The following is a 26698-nucleotide window of genomic DNA, read 5'->3' on the forward strand; positions in this document are numbered from 1 at the left end:
AAACTAGGTTTTGGACAGAACCAAGGCATTGCACGGTCCTCGGACTCAAGCCTACGGGGAAACCAACTACTTGGACGAGGAAAACTAGCCTATGGGGAAACCAACTACTTGGATGAGGAAAACCAGGCACTAAGCGAGTTTTAGCTATTATACGTGACGTTAAAAATGGTGCTTATATCTTCGTAAGACGAAGGTTAGGAATAAATCTAAGGCCTTTGTGGGCGCAAGTAAATTAGGGTTCGGGGAACATGATGATGAATGTATTACATGCATAGCTATTTGTACATGTTAAAATAAATCAGCGCAGAGTTCATAAGCAAATAGTGCGCATCAACGAGGGCGGTTAACGATGTAATCAGAAGGAAAAAGGAAAAGCAAGATTTCATATATACATGTTCAAATGCTTGTAAACCATCAATAAATTAGGAAGTTTGTGAAAGGAAAAGAAACAAGTTAATCGTTCAAATAGAAACGAATACAAAAAGCCCAACGAAGGCTTCTACTTTTCTGCTTTTTTGTCGGTGACATTTTGGGAGATGGGAGCAGATTCAGCTTCGGTGCCTGGAAGGATGGTCCCTTCTGGGGAAGGCTGAACAGGACCAGCACTGGTACTCTGGGGAACCACAGCAAGGGAAGTGGCCTGTGGCGGCTCTGCAAGTATGGTGGGTTCCTCTGTATTAGGCACCTGAATGCCAACCACGGGCTCGGCAACCTCTTTAGGTGCCTCAGAATCCGTGTGCTGGGATATCACTGTCACATCCTGAAGTTCTCCTTCTTTGGGCGCCTTGCTAGAAGAACCGCTGGCCTGCAAGTCTTCCAACGGGGTGATCTCTTCCTCGGGTTGATCACGAGTAGCCGCGGGGCTGGTCGAAGTGGCCTCGCGGATGGCTGCCGGGTAGAATATGCTCTCCGCCTTCCACAAATCAGATGAGGCATCCACCCCAGCTCGCTTCAATGCTTCCTCCCAAACCTGGGAGCAATAAAACCTACACACACCAGGGATCTGCGCCTTAAGGGTGGCCTGGGTCTCGGCTACTCCCATGTTGTAACCATCGTCCTCGGCCGTATTCTTGGCAGCTTCTGCCTCATTCCTGGCAAACTCGGCCTCCTGCTTTGCCCTTACGGCTTCATCACGGGCATATTCTGCCACTCCTTTCTCATGCAAAGCCGTGGTCAGCTGCTTATTTAAATCATCGATCAGAGTTCTGGCTATTTGCAGCTGATCCTCGGCTTCAATTGCGCGCTTGGTTTGGTCCTTGGCCTGTTTTTGGGCACTGGCAAGGCCCGCCGAGACGTTATCCCTCTTGCGAGTGGTCATTGTTAAGTCATCCTTGACTTTGGCAAGTTCCTTTTCAGAAGCTTCAAGAGTCTTTGAGGCCGTTATGCGCCTCTTGCGTTCGTTCTCGGCCACCTTACTCCTGTCATGCACTTCTTCCTCCATCCTATAGGTTGCCTGGAGAGCCTGTCAAGAAAGATGAACGTGTAGTGAGTGACAAACTGGTGACGAGAATTAGTAAAGTGTTAGGTTTCAAGAAATCTTACCATGCCCAAGTATCTCTTAGTACTGAGAAAAACCTCCTGCATCCTCATTCTCTTCAGCTCTTCCATGTCATTAGGGAGTAGCATGGTTCTCCCTAATGCATCTGCCACGTATCCACCCTCGCCGTCTCCAAGGTCCCTCAGAGAGGCAGTTTCCAGTAATGGACCCCCGTGAAGCATTGGGGCAGGAAGCCAGGCGCTCGGAAGGGATTGGGAATCAATTCCTTTTCCTTTGCCTTGAGAGGTTTGAACTGCGGGTCCTTTGCCTCTGCCTTGGGGTCCGGTCTTCGGTTGTTTTGTGGGCGGAGTCTCATCCTTCTCCTTAGGAGGTTGGGATTTTCCCTCGTCCACGATGTCCTTGCCCTTGGGGATCCTCTTTCTCTTGGAATCAGCACCTTCGGGTCGAGGAGACCGAGCTGGTTGGGAGGAGGTGGGAGGTTCATAGCGGGTGGATTGTGGTTGGGACTTGGTGGAGGATGACCTGGTTTGGATTGTAAGGGGCCGAGCTGGTGGAAGAGGAGCATTGGGTTGTGGTGCCTCCTGGCTATCCTTCCCTGGTTGGTCCTCGAGGAGTTGGAGAAGGGGGGTTAAAGGTATTCTTTTGACTCCCATCTCGGCTTGAGAAGAGGTGCCTATTAATGATAATTCCGCCTCGGACAAGGCTAGGTCACCAGGAGGGTCCTCGGATTGGTAGACTAAGTCAAATACCCCGAACCCTTCCTCCGGCTGATCTGGCTCACCTTCATCCTCTGCTGCTTGATGAGACAAAGAAGGGCCCGCCAAGGGGATGTTCTTGGGGACAGCTGGCTCCTGCGAAATCAAAAATCCCTTCTCTACCACGGTAATTTTTGGAAGCCAAGGACGGCGGGCACTAATCACGTGCTTCGCGTCCCCGAACGACTTCTGAACCGGAGGGTACCCTAGTATTTTGTGAGCTGCACGGACTTGGCCATCACTGTCATTCACAAAAACTGCCGCTTGTAAAACGGTTTCCAAGTCTGCCCGATTGACTAAATGAAAATGCCGTTTATAGGCGCGTTCATCTACAAAAGCAACAAACATATATGCGTAATTAGTTATCGAAGGAAGTTAGGTTAGAGTGGTTTAAAGGGTTATCCCTCTTCCATTCCTAATACCCCACCTGGTTCTCCTTCTACTACAGGGCATGGATCGCCATCATGCCACTCCCTAGAGACGATAAGAAAATCCTTGTTCAGTCCCTTGTTGGAATCAGGGAGGCACTGGATCAACCGAATCCTATCATCCCTCTACCTCATGTAGTAAGTCTTTCCTTTCAATTTTTGGAGGTTATAGCACCAGTTTACATCATGGTGGGTCAGTCTTAAACCCATCTTCTCGTTTAAAGCGTCCACACAACCCAAAATCCTAAGAACGTTGCCGGCGCACTGGGTAGGGGCTAAACGGAAATGCCTGAGGTAACCCCTTGTCACTGGTCCCATAGGGATTCTCATACCTCCCTCTACAAAGGCGAGGACGGGAATTACAACCGCGCCCGTTCCCCTCTTAATGTGCCATTCCCCCATCTTACAATGTTCCAGACTTACGTTGGGGGGAATCCTATAATCAACGATGAACTTATTCATCGCCTCTTCAGTATCGACCAACTTCCTCAATCTCAATTTAGCCGCCTTCGCCATTTACTAAAACAAACCTAACCCGCGACGGAAAAGAAAGGGAGCCAAAGAGAAATAAATCCAGAAAAGAAAAAACGTGAGTTAATAGAGGTAGGGAACTTACATAAAAAGAGAATTACGCTTCGGATGGGCTATATGTGCTTGAGATAGACTTGAATTTGGGCGGAAGTTCGGATGAACCCTGGATACACGCACTAAAACTCTTAAGTACAGAACTGGAGAGACGGATCCATCTCCAAAAAATCTTTTATACTTTCTAGGGTAAACTGCACGCCCTTTTTCCCGCCCAAAGAGGCCAGGAGATCACCGCCGTTCGATTTCCATCACACCGTTGAACGTGGGAAGCACCAAGCCGCCCGTATTTAATGAGGCCACGTTTCGCCTTCCAACGGCTCTAGGAACGTGCCTTGGGCAGGTGAAAAACCTCGGGAATCGCTAAATGATAAGGATTGATAGGCATTGGCAGATCCATGATGTCATCAAAACCCTCCTATCCGTCCGAGGGGACGGATAGCAGGATTTTGAGGGGCTATTGTGGGTCCGAGAGTTCTGCAGTTCGGCCCAAACTCTATCTGGGCCCAGGGCCCGTGCCGAGGAGGTACCTTGCCGAAGACGAATGATCAGTGGCCGAGGTAGCAAGGGGAACGGCTGAGAACTTACCCTGTCCTCGGCATTCCATAGCTTCAACGGGAAGACCAACACCCTGGTGTAGGAAATCCCCAAACAGCCCCCTCAAGGGGATGTGAACGGAATGGGGCCCATAGGGAAGCAGGGTGCGAACTCGGACCAAGGAAAGTGCGTCCCACCCCCTTCAGTAAATGCACCTGCCAATACCCAGAGCTGGTTAATGAGAAAAGACGTTTGGGCGGTGCAAACGTCGATCCATGCAACTAATAGAAAGTTGGACGGGACGGTTGATGGGATGGATGCAGAAATAAGCTCCTGCCTGACCTACAAGTGGAGGGTCAGGATCAGCCAAGACGGACTATATAATAAAAAGGAAGGTGCACTAATAGAGGGGTTGGGAAAAATGGCCAAAAACCAGAGCCTCCCAGCCCACCTCCAGGAGAAAGACTCCAGGGGTGAAGGAAAACCGAAACTTGAACGAACACCGCGAAAAACCCACCGCCTGTCGACCAAGGCCTAGCCTTCCAAACCCATGCTCTACAAATGATATTGTTAGGGGCCTTTTCACGCGCGAACCCGACACTGTTACGGTCCGCCACGAATCGCGTCCTTACAGACCTCAAATGCACTAATATGTGTATGTTAGATTACACGTAAATAATATAAACCCTGTTTTGAATTCTATAAAAATACTATATAGAAATAATATTTTTTATTATTTTTAATATTCTTTATATTAGACTTGGACTAAGAAGATTAATGAAAAGGTTGGGCAATGGAGTTATTCTTAGAAAGAGTATGTAAATCAGCTGTTTATCTATATATTTAACTATCTGATTCCATGAAATTTCAAGTTAAATGAGTCACAAGTGAAAGGAAAAGAGTTGAAAATATATGATAAATTTAAGAAACAAAGAAGACAAGAAATAGAGAAAATATACCTCTGCTTGGAAGAATTTCATTGTTTGCTTTTACCTCTTTGGGTGGTAAAGTAGACAGGTCGGTAAATAATGGTACAGGCCATATGTTTTCCATCTCAATGGCCAAAATTATCATAGGATTGGGTCACTTCTTCCTATTGAAGGGGAAAAACCTACATTTGCTCAACTCTATAACTATGATACAGATAATGAAATAGGACATAGAATTGATGTAGTGATCAAGAAATATAAGAAAAATGATGTAGATCCTGATATTGCTATTGGATTATTGGAAATGTTGGATAATTGTAATGAATTGGTGAAAGCATTTGTGCACGATAAATCTCTCTCTCTCTTTTCCTCTTAAATTTGCTTATTTTTTAGAGTTTACCCAAAAAGTTTTTTTTTTTTTTTTTTTAAATGAAAGAATTTTGATTTTGTTAATTTTTAAATTTTGAACAAGTTACTGGGGTTTTAGTACATACATTTTGCAGTTAGAATATTGTTTCAAATTTGGTGAATTTTGGGGAATGTAATAGTGTGGAAATTTTAAAACTTTTACTGTCTAGGGAGCCAACTTTAGTCTAACAAGAAAGCCATGAACAACTTAAGTCCAACATGAAGGCCATGAACATCTAGGTAGTCTGTTGGCATATTTTTGTTTCAATTCTTTTCCTTTCCCTAATATAGCTTTGTCGTTTGATTTGTTAGTTGAAATTGAAATAACACAATTTTCTTATTCTAGATAAAATTCTTTATGGATTTTTATTTTATGTATAGATTTCAATGCAACTAACATCAATTTCGTTGCTTACTGTTTTAATGTTAAGGATTCAGTGACAAACTTATTTTGCATTTGTACTATTGTTTTACTTGTGGGAAAAATTTGATGAGTTTTCTATGTTTGTGTTTTGTAGTTCGTATTGATTTACTAGATGTGAATGGTGATGTGGGGGGACGTAGACAAAGATAATGAGCTACCTGTCTTCTATCTCAAGGTTTTTGTTTTTCCTTTATATTAAGCTGTAAATGGGTAACATTTTCTTTGAAATCTTATATAGTCATAGGTTCAACATAATATATTCAAAGAAACTCCTATTAATTATTTTTTTACTTAGTTATTGAATCAAACATGCATCCAAAATCTATTTTAAATGGAAATAATTCAACTAATGATTATTTACCTTTTTTTTTTTTCTAGACTAAAGATGAATGTTTACATTGAATTGTGTACTTGATGGGCACTCCCACACATAGATAGAGTGGAAGAAAACCATAATTTTAGTTCTATGAAGTTCTTGAAAACTTGCCTCAAGTTATGATTAGGAGTTCTATGATGATTGTATGTAACTTATTATAGAACATGGTGGAAAAATTGAATCTAAAGGAGAGAGGAACCAACAAATGTCTCAAAGGCTATTAGTGCATGTTGACAAGTTTGGGGTTTGATGGTGCCATAGAAGTTTCAATGGAAGTCTTCTCTCAGTTACTAAGCTGTCATGTATGTAAATTAGGCTACTTATTGAAAAACAAATTGTAAATTAGGCTAGATATTGAAAGTTATTGCTGAATGCTATAGTTACTAAAAGCTATGTTTAGCTACTAAACTACTTGAGATGTTCCTTAAAATTTTGGGATATAAGTTAATAAGAAATGTCTTTTATATTATGTTTTCGGATACAATTTTTATTCAATTTTGATGTTGGTTTTTATTGCCTTTTAGATTTTATAGAGAAGTAGGAACACAGAATTTGTATTTTAATTGTGTTTTTGTTTATGCATATCCACATTCCCGCACACAATATATACACTATCAACTTATATAGTTGCATGGCTAGATAGTTTAGCAAATACCTATTGGTCTTAAATGGAGTTTTGCATTTTAATAGAATATAATGAATTCAAAGTGGAAATTTGTTAGATAGCACCGATTGTGTTTTCAACCAATTGAATTTTCAAGAAACATTTTACTTTTTTTTTTAATGAATTAGTTTATATAACATGCCTCATTAAATAGATCAATCTTCAAATATTTATAAACAAATTATAAATAGCATGTAACTTTGCAATATGAACAAAACATTAGAATTGCATATCTCTTTTCCAACTACAAAATGTACCAATAATGAGAAACAATATTTAAAAGGAGATTTATTTGGAAAATAATTGTGCTTGCCAAAGGAGTTGTAAAGATTCATAAATTTACTTTTGTAAGTCTGGAATGAAGTATTTTTAAAGGTTATGATTTTGGATTCATCAAACTTGCAACATTTAACCATTTAAACTTGCTATTTAAGTACATGAATATTAGGAATTAATCTTATAGCTTTCATCAACCTAGAGGAAGATGAATTTAAAAAAAAAAAAATTTCTTGAACATTTTTTTGAATTTTCCCATGCATCGCACAGGTTAGCAACTAGTGTGAATATAAAAATGCTATGCAATTAGGATGCATCTAGAAACCGAGTATGGTGGGTAACAATTATAAGGACCATTTTGCTTTTATGTAATCTCATTAAACCTACACAAAGTTCAGATTCAACAGAAAATTTGAAGTAACTTCTAACGTCCATATCGTTGGATTATAGTTGTCTTTAAGAGCGAGCACCCCAAGGATACTTTACAACAATTTGTTTATGCGTTTGGTTGTGTAAAGACAGATAATTATTCTTCATTTATCAGTGATTAATATAAGATTATATATATATAAACTTTTTTAGCATATGATTTATCATCATACATGCATCATGCAAATTGATTATGAGATTCTGTGTTCGAAATCTCTAAACAAAAAAACATGGGTCATTTTTAAAAGATTCTTCATTTTAATACATAATGTTTATTGAACGGGAGATTATAGACACCTACAAAATAGACAGATACTAAAAAAAGAAAAACTTTATTAATATCGTACTAAAATAAATAAGGTTGACGTTATGTCAATGAGAAACAGTATGGAAAGTGGAAACACGAGAAAAAAAACTTTATAAGAAAATTCAAGAATTGCTATTTAATTCCCTTGTCAATTGATGGTATAAAGTCCTATTTTTATTAGTCTATTTTTAAACGCAACAGCTTCAAAGGTTGTTTGACATGATTCACGTAGTCCAGTTGGTCGCCATTCTTGGGTTGAATGATTGGGAACTTTGCAGTCCCCCTATATTGAGTGAATTTTTTTTTTTTTTTTTATAAACAGTATACGCAAACTTTCATTAATCAGAATTAGAAATCAAGTTGGGTACATCTCTATGAACTTGGTTCAAAATAACTAGGGGAATGTCTTCCACCCAAATGATACAATCATTTAACCCCTTGGCATATTTTGCCAACAGATGGGCCGCCACATTGTTGTTTCTGCATACATGGCCTACCTCCCACGATTTAAACTGCTTTAGACCCTCATGGATTCCTTTAACTAGTTTCTGAATGGAATTGTGGCATGTGTCCCTTCCTTTTAACCCGTTGACCACCATTTGCGAATCACATTCAAGGGAAACATCCATTAGACCCAGGTCCCACGCCAGCTGCACTCCTACTTCAGCTGCTTTGGCTTCGGCCTCCAAAGCTCCCAATGGTAAATCAAGCCTCCCACTCAACGCTCCCATCAGTTGACCCCTTTCATTCCTTATTACAACTCCCATACCGCAATCCCTCAATTCATGAAAAACAACTCCATTAACATTAATTTTATAACAGCCCGGTCTAGGGGGAGTCCAAAGGGGCTTACCAGCAGGGGGGCGGTTTGGATTTGGCTTAGCTTGTTTAACTTCCTTTGCATACTCTGCTGCTTCCTTAACTATTTGATCAAACTGTTTGGATCGGCCTCCATGTCTAAGCTTATTCCTATTGTTCCACAAGCCCCAAGCAATAATGGCAAATAACTCCCAATCAACCAACAGGCATCTCACCATGAATTCCCACACTATATCCACAAAATTCAAATTAGAATCAGGCAAAGAAGGGAGTTTCAACCTTGTTGCACTCAATACCTCCTTTGCTGCCTTGCAACTCCACATAATGTGACCCGTGTTTTCCTCACCTCCACACAAGTCACAATTGCCTTCGACTCCAATCCCCCTAGCTCGCAGTTTACATTTTGTAGGCAGAATATTCTTGGAAGCCCTCCACATAAAGTGTTTGACTTTATTTGGGTAGTCCAAATTCCATATTAATTTCCATAGTGCTCTTAGACTTGTCCCATCTAAACATTCTCCCCCATCTGCTTTGCCTTTTGTCTTTTGCATACCTTGTTAGGCTACCTTGTACGCGCTTTTAACAGTGAAACACCCATTGGGAGTCCATGCCCATATCAAGGATCAATGAGAAGCCGAGGGTTGATAGGAATTCCCAAGATCACTTGAGCTTCGAAAGGAAGGAAAGTACTATTCACCTTTGTAGTGTCCTAACTTCTAGTTTCAGTATTAATAAGGTTCGAAACCCACTCCACATTGTTTGAAGAACCCCTTGGACTGACTACCTTGAAAGAGACCGATGTTGGAATCCATCTATCCTTCCAAATGTGCACCTGTTTGCCATTACCAATGACCCATCTAGACCCCTTTTCAACAATCTCCTTGGCTGCCATGATGCTTCTCCATACATAGGAAGGTCTATTGCCCAATTGTGCATCCTCAAACGAGCTACCTCCAAAGTATTTTGCTTTAAAAACTCTATGGAACATAGAACTAGGATTTTGTTGAATCCGCCACCCTTGTTTGGCGAGTAGGGCCAGGTTGAAGGTCTTTAAGTCCCTAAAACTCATGCCCCCCTCCTTCTTTGGAGTGCACAATTTTTCCCAAGAGATCCATGCCATTTTCCTCTCTTTCTCCTTCTGCTCCCACCAAAAGTTACTCATCATTGAATTCAACTCTTTACACAAAGAGTCTGGAAGCTTGAAGCAACTCATCGTATAGGTAGGTGTAGCTTGGGCCACCGCTTTGATGAGGGCCGATGTGGGTTAGTGGATATAGGCTTTGTGGGGCAGCGATTCACATGGTGTAATGGGCGAAGTGGAGACCAAAGAACTAAACTAAGGCTTGACCTGATGGTTGCTAATGAAGAGTGGATGTCTATGTTTCCAGAGGCTAGTGTTTTGCATTGCTCAATGTCGATTTCAGATCACTGCCTGCTGGCTTTGTCTCTTAAACACAGACAACCTTTATTGAGTGATTGGCCAAACTAAAAGCAACATGATTGATTTGATAGGCAATGAATGAAAGGTAATAATGGAAAAAGTGAATGGGAAAATGAAAACGATCGATTGAAGAGGACAGAAAAAGGTGATTATGCCATAGTGTTTCAAATAAGGGAGGAGATAGAATTATAGAAACAAAAAACAGAGGTGATCACGTGGGGTTGGCCATTGCTTATTGGTTATTGCCTACCACTTTGGCATTATCCCACTATTGCCATGTCAAGAATCAAAAGTGAAATCATCAAAGATGAAAAGCGCAAATTATCCCACTTTTTTTAATATTAGTCTGGGTGGCACGTGCAAGGCACGTGCTACTTCTTGAGTGAGAAAGTTAAGATTGAATTTTTATTTGAAGAAGTATGAAATTACATACATAAAAAATGTATGTCATACAAAGTTAATTTTATTCATATAAGAATTTTGATATCTATTTGCTAAAAACAATATCCATTCAAAAAAAACTTTTAAGAATAATAACAAATATCATCATCTTCCAACAATAAACAACTGAGTTTTGATAAAATCTTATCACAATATTTAAATTTTCGTAATGTATGATGTCATACGCTACAATTGACTCTTCATCAAATACCTTCAAACATACATAGTCAAAATTTTGTCATTCATACTTTCTTCTTTATCATTCCATGTGAGTCTAGGTGCAATCTTTAGTTTAATTAGTTTTTGATGAACACTCATCAAAAACTAATTACCATTAGATAAATTATAAGTTTCGAAGATTTAAATCTAGAAAATCAATGTTCTCTAAGTAACAAATAAAACACCTTATATTACCATTCCAACTTCCTAAGCATTACTACCATCTAAAACTCAAAATACATGAAGAAAATTATTGAGATGTTAAAATTTAGTGGGAGTATTTTTTTTAGACATTACACAATAGAATATTTTAAGAATCATAAGCTTTTATTAGGTTTTAATTGAGAGAATAACGATATGACATATTTGCTTTTTTCCAAAATATTAAGGGGGAAATTGCTTGATTTTAAAGTTTTAAGGAGGAATTGTGAACTACCCCAAACATAAAGGATGAAAAGTGTTTTAATCCTAAGGTTTTGTTTTTGTTTTGTGTGTGTGTGTAAAAATATGTATTCTTACTTAAAATGGTGCATAAAGAAAAAATATATATACAAAACAAAATACAAAAATTCAACCCCAGAAAACTGTAAGTTAAACAGTGAATTTTGGTTCAACAAAAATTGACTAATAAAAAAAATTTCTAGAAAACAAAAAAAATGGCACAACATTTTTATAATACATTTATAACTTTGTTATATTTTAGTTTGAATTGTAAAAAATTAACACTTTAGCAGTTATGAAAATATTGTGACGACAACAAGATGTTTTAACATTTTCACAAGAGAAATGTTATGTCCAAAATTTTTTATCACAAATCATAAGTAGTAGGTTATTAAGGGTTGTTATTGGTGGACAAAAAAATAATTTCATTGTTAAGTTTAAATTAGAATAACAATTTACTAAAATTTGTTATGAAAATGTTATGAAAAATGGTGTGGAAGTAACACTTTTTTTTCACAATACATTTATTTTTAGTTGTAATTAGTTTCAGTATGATATTTTATTATTTTATTTTGAAAAGAATTAACAATATTGTGAAAATATTTTGGTAATTTAATATATATATATATATATATATTAAAAACAAAAACATATAGATTAAGCCACGCTGGTGTACTAATTACTTCTCATTGTTCTCAAAACAAAAAAGCCAGTGTACCAATAAAAAAATATAAGGAGATATGTCAGCTCACCAAATTGAAGTGATGGGTTTTTCCATTGAAATTTGACAAAACTAAAGCTTTATTTGAAAGTACTAAAACAGTGCGTTTTTAATAGCTACACGTAGAGTTTAGGAACTAAATCAATCAGTTTTGGACCACATTAGTCCAAACCTCACAATGTTTACTACTATTATCCCTTTTAATTATATATTTTAAGTTAAAATAAAAAAAATTCTATTCCATTATAATTACTTAGCAACATTTTCAACTTTAAAAACACGTGAGAGAGAGAAAGAGAGAGAGAGCTCAGACATGGCAAAAGATTCAGACTATGGTGCGTTCATGGAGAAGTTCGTTCTACAACCAAGCCCATCAGCCCATGAGCTTCCTTTGAGTGGACTCACCTTTGCCGTTAAAGACTTGTCAGTCCTAATATACACTCTTTCACTTTTATTAGTTTTCAGTTATACTATCTATCACTCATCTTTATCCTCCAAAAATTCAAAGTTTTCGTACTTGTTTTCTTTTGCTTTTAACTACTGGGCTTTCTCCAATTTTTTATTTTGAAGTGTGTAGGTGCGTGAAAAATCATGCACAGTAAAATTCAGAGTGAGATAGTCTTTTATGAATCTTAACTATTGGGTTTAAGCCATGCTCTTTTGAAGTTTGAAGTTTGTGTATCTATATTCTTCAATTGTGTGTGCAAGCTTCTGCATCAATGTCATCTATTGTTTGTGATTTTGTATTTTTTGTGTGTGGATAACAATATCAGCAATTATTATTATTTTTTTTTTTTTTTTTTTTTTTTGGTGTTTGTCTGCGGACTGCAGATTGTGTGTGTGTGTAATAGATTTGTCTTTTAAGTTTTTTATTTGGAAACAGATACGATGTTGATGGATATGTGACTGGGTTTGGAAATCCTGACTGGGCAAGGACTCATCCGGCTGCCACGTCGACAGCCCCAGCCGTTTTGTCAGTCTTAAGGGCAGGTGCTACATGTATTGGTAAAACTGTCATGGATGAAATGGCATACAGGTTAGTATTGAAAATATCAATAACTTGATTACCATCTATTAACTTTTTTTTTTTTGGAATTGATAACAATTCAATTCAAGATTATCAACATGTCTCTATGTATAACATATAGTCTAAACAAATTTTTTCACATGGAAAATGACATGAAATATGATACTGAAAAAATACATGTCTGCCTAATTTCTAATTGCTTACTAAATAGTTGAGGCCTCACTTAGTTATTCATCTTGAAAAAAAAAGGGCCCTTTAATATTCATATCATAGTTGTTGGGCATATCAATGAAGGGACCGCATATTTTTCACAGTATAGAAGGAGAAAATATACATTATGGCACACCTAGAAATCCATGTGCGCCTGATCGGATACCTGGAGGATCTTCCAGTGGATCAGCTGTTGCTGTAGCCGCAAAGCTTGTTGATTTTGCCTTAGGCATGTTTCTTTCGTGGACAATTTTTACATTTCTTGGATTTTCCTCAATAAATTTAAACAAAAAGTTCTTTCTATCATAGGAAGTGACACTGGAGGAAGTGTAAGAGTACCTGCATCATACTGTGGAATTCTTGGCTTTCGGCCTTCACATGATGTCGTTTCTACAACTGGAGTTATTCCTATGGCACAGAGTTTTGATAGCATGGGTAAGGAACTGACCATTTGATGGCTTGATTTGAAATTTCTAAACTTAATATTGTGTATATCTAAAACAAATTCAACTCTGCACCTGAAAGGTATGGCCATATGGTGATGATATTGTTAACATTGGTACATTGGTTTAGACAATGATGCAACAAGAAACTTCTGTTTTTTGAGTTTTTCCTCAATGTCTAATGACCAAAATTGCTGCTATTTTGTTTAATAGTGTGATTAGTGATTCCTCATCTATTTGGTCCTTTTAATGGCATACACTTTTTTCTAACACCAATTTCTCATCCAGGATGGTTTGCTAGGAATCCTGTGATTTTGAACAGAGTTGGACGAGTACTAATGCAATTACCTGATGTGGATCCTGTCAACCCCTCCCAGATAATTATTGCTGAAGATTGTTTCCAGCTTTCAGCCATTCCAAGTGATCGTCTTACTGAACCGCTTTTGAAATCAGTGAACAAGCTCTTTGGAGGTTAGTGCATTGACCATATAAATTGTTGGTTGTATAATTCTATATGTGGGACGAGTTCGTACATCATATAGATTTGAAATAATTCAATCTTGTTTCGTTAGAATTTTAATTTCAAAAGCCCCGTCTAGAGTGGATTTTTGCAGTATCACCCTAAAAAAGATGGTAATTTGCTAGAGTGTCTCCTTAATCATGTGGCGAATGAGACCTCTCAAATGCTACAAAGAGAGAGAGGGAAAGCTTAGATCTTTATCAATTTTATGCCATATAGTATTATTTCATTGTTTTTCTGTTTCCAAACACATCCATGTTTGCACAATTATTTTTTTCACTGAATGAGATGTCGCATCATGCTTTTCACAAATAATGCAGGTGATCTTGTAAAGCATGCAATCCTTGGGGACTATGTCAAGGAAAAAGTTCCAAGTTTAAAACAATTCATGACTGAGGAAACTGCAGATCAAGAGAACAATATACCATCTTTGGCAGCCCTTTCAAGTGCCATGCGGCTGCTTCAAAGGTGCTGATTTTCACTATCTTAATTGATTCAAACAACTTGAATGATAACTGTGATATTGGTGTTTATCTTTCTAGATGAAAATACTGTTCTTATATAAACATTGGCTCCTGAACTTACTAATTTTGCAAAGCTTAGGTATGAATTCAAGAAACACCATGGTGAATGGGTCAGTACTGTCAAACCTGATTTGGGTCCTGGAATGTCAGAAAGGATATGGAAAGCCATTAGGACAACAGATGAAAATGTGGATGTCTGTCACTCTGTAAGGACTGAACTACGTGCTGCTCTTAATGCTCTTCTTGGGGTAATCTCTCTTTTCCTATGCTGCTGAATGTTTTAACAAAACTAGGATCGTCTATGTGGAAATCCCATAATCCCACAATTGTTTTTTTTATAAATAAGTTTGGTGCTTAATATGTGATCGTGGATGTGTCTATGAGATGACAATATGTGCTTGTATGCCTCTATAGGACACACCTTCATCTTCCATAAAGAGAAACACCCTTGAGGCAAAAGAGGCACTAAAAAGTAAAAGATAATTTGTATGCATTAAAAATTAATTTCTACACTTAGACATTTGTTCTTTTAATCTTTTTATCTTACAAACACATCTCAATCGAATTCTCTCTAATTCAAATTTTAGATCTATGAGTGATGTGATTGCAGTTGTTCAGTCTATTTAGCTTCAATTTATTTATGTGTGAAACACAATTTGAAAAAGAAAAAAGGAAAGTGTTTTCATGTTATTGACACAAACAAGATGGAATATCAGGCCTATTTCTTGGAAATGCATCCCAAAATGAAAGTGAAATTATTTTCTTCAAGAATTACAGATTGTTTTAAACAAATTACATATGTTGCTTTTTTCTTTTTTCTTTTTTCTTTGTCAAAAAAGATATATATATATATATATATATATATTTTGACCGGTGTTTTCCATTACAGTTGTAGTCATATTCTTTCTACAAGTACTAACTGGAGTTTAAAATTTTTGAAAAGTGGTGAGGGTAGTGAAAGTTGCATATAGTTATGACATGTTTGTATTTCAAAATTGAGTAAATTTTAGGAAGTATAGAACACCATATCTGCATCTCTTTTCTTTTTCTCTCACAAACAACCTGTAGCAGCTAAAGAAAGTGGTATCATCTCTGATAAATGAATTCAACTTTCCACTATCTTGAGTTACTCTTCTGGATGACGATTTTTCAGGATTGTGGTGTCCTGGCAATTCCCACGGTTTTAGAGCCTCCACCAAAACTACAATGTGATCCAATTCGATTAGAAGCTCTTTTAGTCAAGACTTTTAGCTTGCTGTCAAATGCTGGATTAACCGGATTCTGCCAAGTTCTCTCTCTCTCTCTCTCTCTCTCTCTGTGTGTGTGTGTGTGTGTGTGTGTGTGTATTGTGAGGCATGACGTTCTTACTTTTTCCTTGGTTGTTTTAAGACCTTTGAAAAACCACGTAAATTTGTTTCTGCATATCTACAGGTGAGCATACCACTAGGGCTGTATGATAATCTTCCTGTGGCAATTTCCTTGTTGGCGAAACATGGCTCGGATGGGTTCCTGCTTAATCTTGTTGAGTCTTTGTACAAAAATATCCAAGAAGAGGTTGGCATTGCTGAGAAAAAGGGTTACTGAATTCTCTCCCTAATGTTTTAATGTAAGTCTTAGATCCTACTCAAAGAAATAAAATTGGGATAGGGCTTTCTGCTTGCACTTTGGTGCCGCAGAGGCCATTTAATCCCAAAACACTTTAATTCTCCAAGTGACTCTAAAATGTAACTAATAACTACTTGATCATCGTCAATATATTGTGCTATTTCCAACTCAATGGATCATACTTCATAGCCAGACCTTGCTCCAGTTTTATATTCAGTTTGAGACAATCAAGGAATTTTGCGCTAGATATACATTTTGATAATAGATTTAGGTTTAAAACAATTACTTATCCCAGTTTATAATTTAATACTGGAGATTAGATAGTATAACTTGGACAAAGATTGGAGGCATTGAATAAGATGGCTAGTATTGACAACTTTGTATGCTGTTGATGTATCTAAAAACGAACTCATGTTTATGTAAACATAAAGCAGTCACATCCAGGATGATTCCTCCCTGTTGCTTTGATCTGGTGATAGTTTCCCAGGAGATGAGATGTATGTGTTTTTGATGCTCAGTGTCTCCCCAAAAATAATTTCTAAGGGCTTGTTGCAATGCGGTCCATTACATTGGCAGGAATTAAGTGGTTTCCATGTGGTAGTTTTGCATTGGCAAAAGAACTGATTTGATGAGCGTTTTGTCTTACCATCCATGGATAAGAGTCTGTGTTGTCATACCCGAATTCGATGAGTGCTTTCTCCTTGTTTTATTTATATATTTATTTTTATGTGGGCCACCTTATCATAGATGGAGGATATCCCGGCATGATTGAAACATCTGAAGCTGTGGATGTGGTTGCTCTAAAAAATCCTTGTTCACATCTCAATCTTTGTCCTCTCATTCTTTTCAATTTGAAATACCAAGGTATTGTTTACAGTCTGAAATAGCTACAGGGTAGTAAGGGCAGTCTTTATTGCACATACTGTGCGCAAATACACAATGTCCAAATAAACTTAAAAACGTGTGTTTTTCCAAAGGGGTAAGATCTTTCAACTTTTTCTTACCACACATTTTTCGAAACAACCGAGGCATGCTTATACTTGTTTGTATTTTCAACTAAAATATTTAGAGTTCAATTCACCACAACCCTAATTATTAACGTATTAAAATAACCCATACCAATGTTCTTATCTTAAGTGTAATTGTTGTATCATGTATGTATTGGAGACTGTACACTATTATATTTGTAAAATCAAGGAAATAACTAAATGAAGAAGATTTGAAATGGGGTAGTTTTTAGTTTAACAAATTTTTTAATTATAGTAAAATACAGTTAACATCTTTGGTATTTGAGTTAATGCCAATCAAGATTAAGACTTTTTAAAATTGACCAATTTGATCTCTAATCACTATGAGAAAAAAGAGAAAATGAGTAATGTTTGAGTGACTAAGAGCATTCATATCCGATTTTTACAAAAAAATTCTATTTTATCATCTCAAAAACTACTTTATCATTTACACCATACTATTTTACAAAACATCCAACATCCCAACTTTTATTTTCTTATTCAACTCATTAAAATAATATAATCTAAGCTTGCTACAATGCTATGATGCCATCCTACCCAATAAAATATAATAAACATTATACAATTTTTGCTGTAAGATGGCGCCGTAGCACAATTGCAATTATTTTTGCAATTAAAAGACCAAGTAATGTGGGTTTTAGGGGGCTATGTTGCTAAGAGTCTGTGTTGTCATACCCAATAGTAATGCTCTAAGTATTTGTTTGGATACAGCATTTCTCACCCAAGTCTGCGTTTGCATTTTTTAGTGGCCCCTACAATACCATTCACGGAGCCGCAACGTGTGAAAAATGCACTATTAAAATTGAGTCTTTTGGGTTAATATTGCAAAATTTAAAGTTAATTTGCGTTATAGGAACTGTTGGAAGTTAATTGGGAAATTGAGGAGAGAGACTGAATTTCGGCAATGGGATTGCTGAAATTCAGCCAAAAAGCAGGAGAGAGAATAAGGAAGGAGGAGAGAGAAAATGTTGAATTTCGTCACTCCCATTGCCGAAATTCCACTGCCCAGTTTTCCTGCCGAATGCTGTGTGTTCGAGTGTGCCCGAGTGTGGAGTGCTCTTAAAATAAAAAAAGGCAATCGCGGCAATGTCATTGCCGAAATAGGGGAATAAATTTTTTTTTTTTTAGCAATTGTGATAATGGAAAAAAAAAAGTGGTTTCGAAATCTCTAGAAGAGTAAAAAACAGGTTTCATGTCCACAATATTTTCACAATAAATCACATATAATTAGTCCACAATATTTTCACAATAAATCACATATAATTAGTTATTATTAGTTAAAAAAATTTGTGACAACTAATTGTGGCAATGGCATTGCCGAAATAGGAAAAAAAAAATTGTGGCAATACCATTGCCGAAATAGGGAGAAAAATAAAAGTGACAAACTACTTGAGGCAATTGCATTGCCGAAATAGGGAGAAAAAAAATTGGAAATACCATTGCCGAAATAGGGGAATAAAAAAAATTTTAGCAATTGTGACAATGGGATTGCCGAAAATGTGAGAAAAAAAAAGAGAGAAGGATTATGGCAATCGGATTTTCGAAATAGGAAAACAAATTTCGGCAATTCCATTGACGAAAATGTGGAAAAAAAAAAAAGATTTGTGGGAATCAAAATTTTTCCCCTATTTCGGCAATGCTAAAATGTAAAAAAAGAAAAAAAGAAAAGGATTACGGCAACGGGATTGCCGAAATAGGGGGGAAACAATTTCCCCCCTATTTCGGCAATCCCGTTGCCGTAAAGGAGAAAAAAAAAAAAAAAAAAAAAAAGAAAGGAGAATTACGGCAACGGGATTGCCGAAATAGGGGGGAAACAAATTTCCCCCTATTTCGGCAATACCATTGCCGTAAATTAAAAAAAATAAAAAAGAAAGGAGAAAAAGGATTTCGGCAATAGCGTTGCCGTAAAAAAAAAAAAAAAAAAAAAAAAAGAGAAAAGTACAGAAGGATTAAAAAAAATTAAAAAAAATAAAAAGGAGAGAAAACGGCAATGGGATTGCCGAAAATGTGGGAAAAAATTTTTTTTCCCTATTTCGGCAGTGCCATTGCTGAAATTGTGGGGAAAAAAAAAATTGTGGTAATGGTATTGCCGAAATAGGGGGGAAAAAAAATTGTGACAAATTAATTGTGGCAATGGTATTGTCGAAATAGGAAAAAAAATTTTTGTGACAATCTAATTGCCGAAAATGTGAGAAAAAAAAGAATTGTGGCAATGGTATTGCCGAAATAGAGGAGAGAGATATAAAAAAAGTACGCATATTATTCTTTCAATATATTTTTGACTGAACCAGTTTGGTTTGTCACGTTCTTTTAGAAATAGATAAAGATAGATTCAAGTACACTGGTACATTGAATCTTTTTCTAAAGTGCACGCTGTAAACAAAAACAAAAAAAAAAGTACATAGATTCTTATAGAACGAAAAAATGACTGATGTGCACGCTGTAAACAAAAAAAACAAAGAAAGTATACAGATTCTTACCATAGAAAAGAAAAAATGATTGATGTGCACACTATAATGCGTGTATGATTATTGATGTGCACACTATAAGGTGTTATTGAAACCCTAAATTATAATACACAATATATATATAGACACACACAGACACAAAATAAATAAATGTACACCCCAATCTAACTTGCAGTGCTAGAAAACATCATAGCATATGGAATTAGTACCATGTTCTTTCAAATAATACAAACTAACAATATGGTCCAACTCCTAAAAACATAATTAAAAAAAAAAAAAAAAAAAACAACAACAGTCCAACCAATCCACTGAAGTAGATTGAATACTTATGTTGGGTCATTCAGTTTAGCCACTAGTGGAGCCAGCCACAGTTCGAGTGGGGCATGTTATTCTATTATGGCCTTCTTGCCTACAGAGATTGCACAATGGCCTTGGTTGATGCTCTGCCCCTTTGTCCATTTCATTTCGAAGCCGAGTTGTTCTTGGTCGACCTTTTTCACGACGCATCTTGACATTAGGATACAAGACTGGGAAATTAGGCTCATTCCAATGTACACTGTCTGGAACTGTGCGAAATCTAGGTGCATAACAAGCAACTTGTTCTTCCAAATGGTAGCAACGGTCAATATATCGCATTGCAGAGATGCCTTAATATTTACACACGGCAATGACATGTGAGCACGGAATCTTATAAACCTGCCATTTTTGACAACTACAAGTGTTCTGCCTCAAATTTACCTCATGACGATGATTACCCCTATATGCAGAGTTAGGGTTTATTGGTGTTCTGACTTCAAACAGACCATCTTCATGACTGAACACGGTAACTGAATGCTTTGGTGCCTTTTTTTCCCATTTATTGAATTTATTCTTTGCATAGGCCGTAATGCGTTCACCGGCAGTAACCTCTGCACATGCCTTAGTATACCGATCGGCAAAGTAGGTGACACATTACCATAGCCTTCAAGTTTTTATTCCCAATTTGTTGATTGAAATTGCTAGCCACATGGCGAAGGCAAAAACGATGATACCAACGTGTCGATTGACATATAGTCCGTATCGCTGCCATTATACCAAGATGACGATCAGATATGACACATAACCCTTCTCGATTAGTGACATTAATCTGAATACAACGCAAAAACCAATACCAGCTATCATTAGTTTCCTTCTCCACAATGGCAAAGGCAAGTGGAAAAAGTCTGTTGTCACCATCCCAAGTTGATGCAATCAGTAACGTACCTTTATACTTACCATATAGGAAAGTTCCATCTATACTAATCACTGGCCTACAATGTTGAAAACCTTCAATTGATGGACCAAAAGCCCAGAACACTCTCTCGAATATCGTACAGCCTGGCATAGTAGCAGGTATTGTTCTCCAAATAACCCTGCTGTCTGAGTTTGAATCAGTCAAAGCTTTCAACCATTTTGGCAATAATTGGTAAGATTTGTCCCAATCACCAAACGCTCTACCAATTGCTTTCTCTTTTGCCTCCCACACCTTGAAATAAGAAGGCCTGTATTGGTACTTATTGTAAAGAGTCTGTTGAAGTGAAGCAATCTTTATGGTTGGATCATTTTTGACAACATCCCTCAACTCTTTCTCAATAACATAGGTGTCTAATTGCTCGTGATCTTGTGTGAGCGTAGACTCTGTACATGTGTGTGGACCATTGTACTTCCTAACCTCAAACAACCCATATGTAGCCCGGAAGCATGCTTGAAGACACCAAGAACAATTTTTGCACCTTACAGACCAACATTCTGGATCTAACTCTCTTACACAAAATGTTTGGTTCCTCTTGATGTGATAGCGTTTAACAGCAGCTTGTAGTTCATCCTTATCGGCAAAAAGCAAGCCCACATAAAACTCTTGGGTAGGGTCCCAAATACTCTGAGTGGGCTTTTCAAATGGTGGGGTTGGATCAATTATATTATCCCACGTGTTCTGTGAAAAGCTTAGTGATGAAGGTTGATGGACTCCCATAGTTGGACTGCTTTCATGATTACCTTCATTTGGAGGCTCCTGTTCATCTCCAATATCATCAAGGACCTCATCGTCATCAAGTTGGTCATCACTATCCATAGTCCGCATCCTTTCTGATAATGTATGGACCGCATTTTCAGTAGTAGCAGCTATGCGATATGTATCATTAGGATCATTAGCAGCTCTCTGAGAGGCGATTTGGTCATACTGAGCTTCAAACTCAAAACAAGTAGTCTCTTGTGTGACATGCTAAGTTGGATTATCATAGTCAGCATCACTGTTGTTCATTGGCCGAGAAGGAACATGTTGGTCCTCAGTTGCAACATGAGTATATGGAGAATGATAGTCAGCATCGTCAATGTTGATTGGAGAATGAGCCGCATCTTGAGAATAATGACCAATATGAGTGGCATATGGATCATGGAAGTGCCCGCCATGTGAATAACTAAACGATGCACTCGGTCCTTCGTTGGCATATCGAATGGGGAAAACATCTCGGTGGCTTCTTATAGGCTCTACACCCACGTATAACTCTGCACCTACAAATCCATATTGGCGGTCTAACATATCGAATATTGCATTGACACCATTATCATCTGCTACCAAAACTTGCTGGTAAGTCACAGGGTGTGGATGACATTGAAATGGAAATCTATACCAAATAGTCAATTTTGAATCTTCTCTGTTTATATGAAGCGTGGATGCTACTCTATCACATAGATCTTCAAATGTAACACCCCGGCTTAATGGAAGCATAGAAGGAGGTGGCCCTTCGTAATAAACCCCATTTTCTCCATGTTTAATTATTCCACCGGAATGGATGAAAAAAATGAACAATTTTTCTGCCATCTACAGTAAAGCATAATAATTATATTAATAAATTAACACAACACAACCGTTACAATGCAATACACGAAGGTAATCCATTAAAAATATTCACTGATAATAATAGTATTAAACATACGTGTATATTATAGGCTAACAAACTAAGTATTTCTTTAAGGAAATATACATCAATTTTGAAATTTAGGCAAGAATTCATGGATAAATAATTTAAAACATATCATACAAATCAGTTCATATTGCAAAACACATAATACAGAAACAAGATTTGCATGAACAAATAATTTAACAAAAAAAAGATTTTCATGCTTAGCTATGCCCCTAAAACATATCAACATGAATATTATAAAAAGAAAAGTAACTACTTAAGAAATATAACTCACCTTCTAAGAGATAACGAATGAATAGATATTTGCAAGTGTTGTTACTTATAGTTGTTTGTAGAATATATGACACGCATGATTTGAAAATGGTTGGTAAAATTATGAGGGGAACAAGAGTGGAGAAGAAGGTTGATGGAATTTATAGGGGAAAAAGAGTAGAAAATAAGAACGGTGGAAATTTCAGTGACATTAGTACTGTTTAAATAGGATGCAAGTTTCATATCAGTTAAATTCAGTGACATTATAGGGTACTTTTACCATAAAAGAACATGACAAACAAAACTCCTTCGGTCAAAAAAATACTGAAAGAATCTCTGCAATGTCACAAATACTGAAAGAATCTCTGCAATGCCACTGCAATGCCATTGTACTTGAATCTATCCTTATAGGGTACTTTTTTTTATATGTGTACTTTTTTTTTTATCTCTCTGCTCTATTTCGGCAACAAAAAAATACTGAAAGAATCTCTGCAATGCCACAAATACTGAAAAGAATCTTTGCAATGTCATTGTACTTGAATCTATCCTTATAGGGTACTTTTTTTCATATGCGTACTTTTTTTTTATATCTCTCTCCTCTATTTCGGCAATGCCATTGCCACAAACCAGATGAGATAAGGAGTTGAAGTGATTGGTTGATTGACTCTTTGTTTTATTTTTTTTACTTTCTTTGCTTTTTTTGTTCACAGCTTGCACGTAAGAATCTATGTACTTTCTTTACTTTCTGGGTGGTAATACTCTACAATTTGGAAGCACAGCAATGGCGCTGTTGTAGTCCATATATTTCTTTCTGCAAGACACCATGGATGCATATAGTTATCGTATGGTGTCCAAACAACCTGCAATTCCAATTACAATAACTATGTTATAATCAATCAAGACAATAATATAACTAGTAAATTAACCATTGATGCATTGTGATATATTACCTGTTTATTATTATGTGTATCGTGATTAGAATGGTATGAACGCAAAACATGCGTTGGTGTATGAGTAAATGTTCTTTTGGTATCCCACCTATACACAATTAATGATTGTCATACAATATTTAGGGTTTGGAAGTATCAAGGATAACAAAATTGTATAGAAATAAAAAGTAAATATTATACCTACAACCGTATGGGTCGTCGCCATTTAAATTTGTTGGATTTATTGGAATTGGGGTCAGATATGGAAGATGCTCCCACGCCCATAATTGTAATATGAAAACAGAACCTGCAATCTCCGTGCTTTTTTTAATAGCAGCAGTACACAGCTCTTTATAAAGGTAAGCAAGTGTAGCACTACCCCAGCTATATTCCCCAGCTACACCAAAGTCGTCTAACAGCTTGAGAAAGCAGCAATGCAATCTACTTTGACTCTTATTTCCAAATAGTAAAGCCAAAACCTGAAACATGTATGCCCTAGCATGCTGTTGGGTTGTTATAGCATTGGCACCCTCTGGTAGGTTTGAGAATGTATCCCTTACCCATGTTATTTTAAGGCCACCAAATTTCAATGCTGTTTCAGGTGGTGTCACCCCAAGTAAATTACGACATTCTGTACTCCAAATCAAATTTATTGGCCCGCACACTGCATTGCCATCAATTGGCAATCCTGTAAGGATTGCTATATCCTGTAGAGTTATAGTCATTTCACAATTAGGTAGGTGAAATGTATGGGTACTACATTGCCATCGCTCCACCAAAGAAGTGATAAGACTCCAATCAATATCTATATGTGGTAGGCGGGTAACACAGTATAATCTACATTGATGCAAATATGGGGCGATACGCTCGCCTAACTGCGGGAGGGGTGCAAACGATTAAGGTCGCACTCGTAAGGTGGAAACCTGAATTTTTTTTTAAAAAAAAAATATACAATGTTATATTGCTAATGTTTAAATTATTTTCATGTAAATTGAATAATTGTATATATTATTAGGACATTAATAAATTTGGATCTTGCAACGTACATTGCCTTCCATTGCATCATTAGAGATGTGGTATTGTTGTTGCTCCATTTCAAATATATCTACAACAAAATTGAAAGAAACTCAAATAAAGGATTTATGAAGCAAAATTTTTAATAATAATAATAATAATAGTTTTAGCAAAAATAATCATACACACAATAATTAGTATTAACTATAATTGAGATGCTTACCACAATTGTGATGCCAACTAAAAGAGTGAGAATTATAGAGTGATACTTGGAAAAAAAAAAAAAACACACAATCAGATAACCATAAAAAATAATTCATTAATCTAAAATTTGAATAACAAGAGCAACAACAACAACAACAACACCAACAATTATCATAATCATAGGCATACAAATAATATTAATTACAATTACAACAATACATAATATTTTACAATGTATTAGCTTCTAATATTTACAAAGCACATGTTTATACAATAATAATAAATTTGTTAATTTCTAGAGCTATAAGTTAATAAGCAAAGCAAAAAAACTTACATTAACAAAAAACTTACAATTCTTAGTTGTGGCACACTGAAACAAAGTAAAAGAATAACTTTGCAACCTGAGGAATTGTGATGAGATGCAATTCTAATTTGCACTTCACTTCTCTTTTATTACCAATTGAACAATAAAAAGACAAAAAAGAAAGATTTAGGCGTGGCAAAATTTATTTTCTGTAGAGAATAAAAGTCAGATGAGATGAGGAGCAGACAAAAAAGAATCATGTTGGAGATGAGGTGAGATGAGATGAGGAGTAGACAAAAAAGAATCACGTTGAAGATTTAGGTGTGGCAAAATATATTTTCTGCAGAGAATAAAAATCAGATGAGATGAGGAGTTGAGGTGATTGGTTGATTGAATCTTTGTCTTTTTTGGTTTACTTTCTTTGCTTTTTTTTGTTTACAACGTACATGTAAGAATCTATGTACTTTCTTTGTTTTTTTTTGTTTAAAGCGTGCACATCAATCATTTTTTTCTTCCGTAGTGTAAGAATATATGTACTTTCTTTGCTTTTTTGGTTTACTGTGTATACATCAATAATTTTTTTCTTCTATATTGTAAGAATCTATGTACTTTCTTTACTTTTTTTGGTTTATAGTGTGCACATCAATCATTTTTTCTTTTCTATGGTAAGAATCCGTATACTTTCTTTGTTTTTTTGTTTACAGCGTGCACATCAGTCATTTTTTCATTCTATAAGAATCTATGTACTTTTTTTTTGTTTTTGTTTACAGCGTGCACTTTAGAAAAAGATTCAATGTATCAGTGTACTTGAATCTATCCTTATCTATTTCTAAAAGAACGTGACAAACCAAACTGGTTCAGTCAAAAATATATTGAAAGAATAATATACGTACTTTTTTTATATCTCTCTCCTCTATTTCGGCAATACCATTGCCACAATTCTTTTTTTTCTCACATTTTCGGCAATGAGATTATCATTGACCCATTGCCATAATTAATTTGTCACAAATTTTTTTTCCCCATTTCGACAATACCATTACCACAATTTTTCTTTTCTTTTTTTTTCCTATTTCGGCAATCCATTGCCGTTTTCTCTCCTCTCTTTTTTTTTTTTTTTTTTTTTTTTTTCTTTTTCACATTTACGGCAACGCTATTGCCGAAATAGGGGGAAATTTTTTTTTCTCCTATTTCGGCAATTCCCATTGCTGTAATCCTTTTCTCCTTTCTTTTATTATTATTTTTTTTTTTTAATTTACGGCAATGGTATTGCCGAAATAGGGGAAATTTGTTTCCCCCCTATTTCGGCAATCCCGTTGCCGTAATCCTTTTCTCCTCTCCTTTTTTTTTTTTTTTTTTTTTTTTTTTTCACATTTACGGCAACGGATTGCCGAAATAGGGAGAAACAATTTCCTTGTTTCCCCCCTATTTCGGCAATCCCGTTGCCGTAATCCTCTCTTTCTTTTTTTTTTTTCTTTTTTTACATTTACGGCAATGGTATTGCCGAAATAGGGGAAATTTGTTTCCCCTATT

The 26698-nt window shown here is 36.4% G+C and overlaps 2 protein-coding genes across 3 annotated transcripts; one reads left to right on the plus strand and one right to left on the minus strand.

Moving 5' to 3' along the window:
- Positions 1–9144: 9144 nt before the first annotated feature.
- LOC115980202 (uncharacterized mitochondrial protein AtMg00310-like) lies at positions 9145–9648 on the minus strand. Its single transcript, XM_031102480.1, has one exon. The coding sequence runs from the start codon at positions 9646–9648 to the stop codon at positions 9145–9147; it is 504 nt and encodes a 167-aa protein (XP_030958340.1).
- Positions 9649–11961: 2313 nt separating this feature from the next.
- Positions 11962–16451, plus strand: LOC115981529 (amidase 1-like). Of its 2 annotated transcripts, XM_031103733.1 has the most exons (9): positions 11962–12121; positions 12582–12734; positions 13040–13164; positions 13245–13370; positions 13667–13849; positions 14219–14366; positions 14502–14670; positions 15576–15710; positions 15854–16451. In XM_031103733.1, the coding sequence occupies exons 1-9, from the start codon at positions 12012–12014 to the stop codon at positions 16004–16006; spliced, it is 1302 nt and encodes a 433-aa protein (XP_030959593.1). In that variant the 5' UTR covers positions 11962–12011; the 3' UTR covers positions 16007–16451. The 2 variants fall into 2 exon arrangements, with proteins under 2 accessions (XP_030959593.1, XP_030959594.1); XM_031103734.1 differs by lacking the exon at positions 15576–15710 and having other exon boundaries at positions 11983–12121; positions 15854–16213.
- Positions 16452–26698: the final 10247 nt, after the last annotated feature.

The sequence above is a fragment of the Quercus lobata genome, chromosome 3, assembly GCF_001633185.2.
Source record: "Quercus lobata isolate SW786 chromosome 3, ValleyOak3.0 Primary Assembly, whole genome shotgun sequence".
NCBI lineage: Eukaryota > Viridiplantae > Streptophyta > Magnoliopsida > Fagales > Fagaceae > Quercus > Quercus lobata.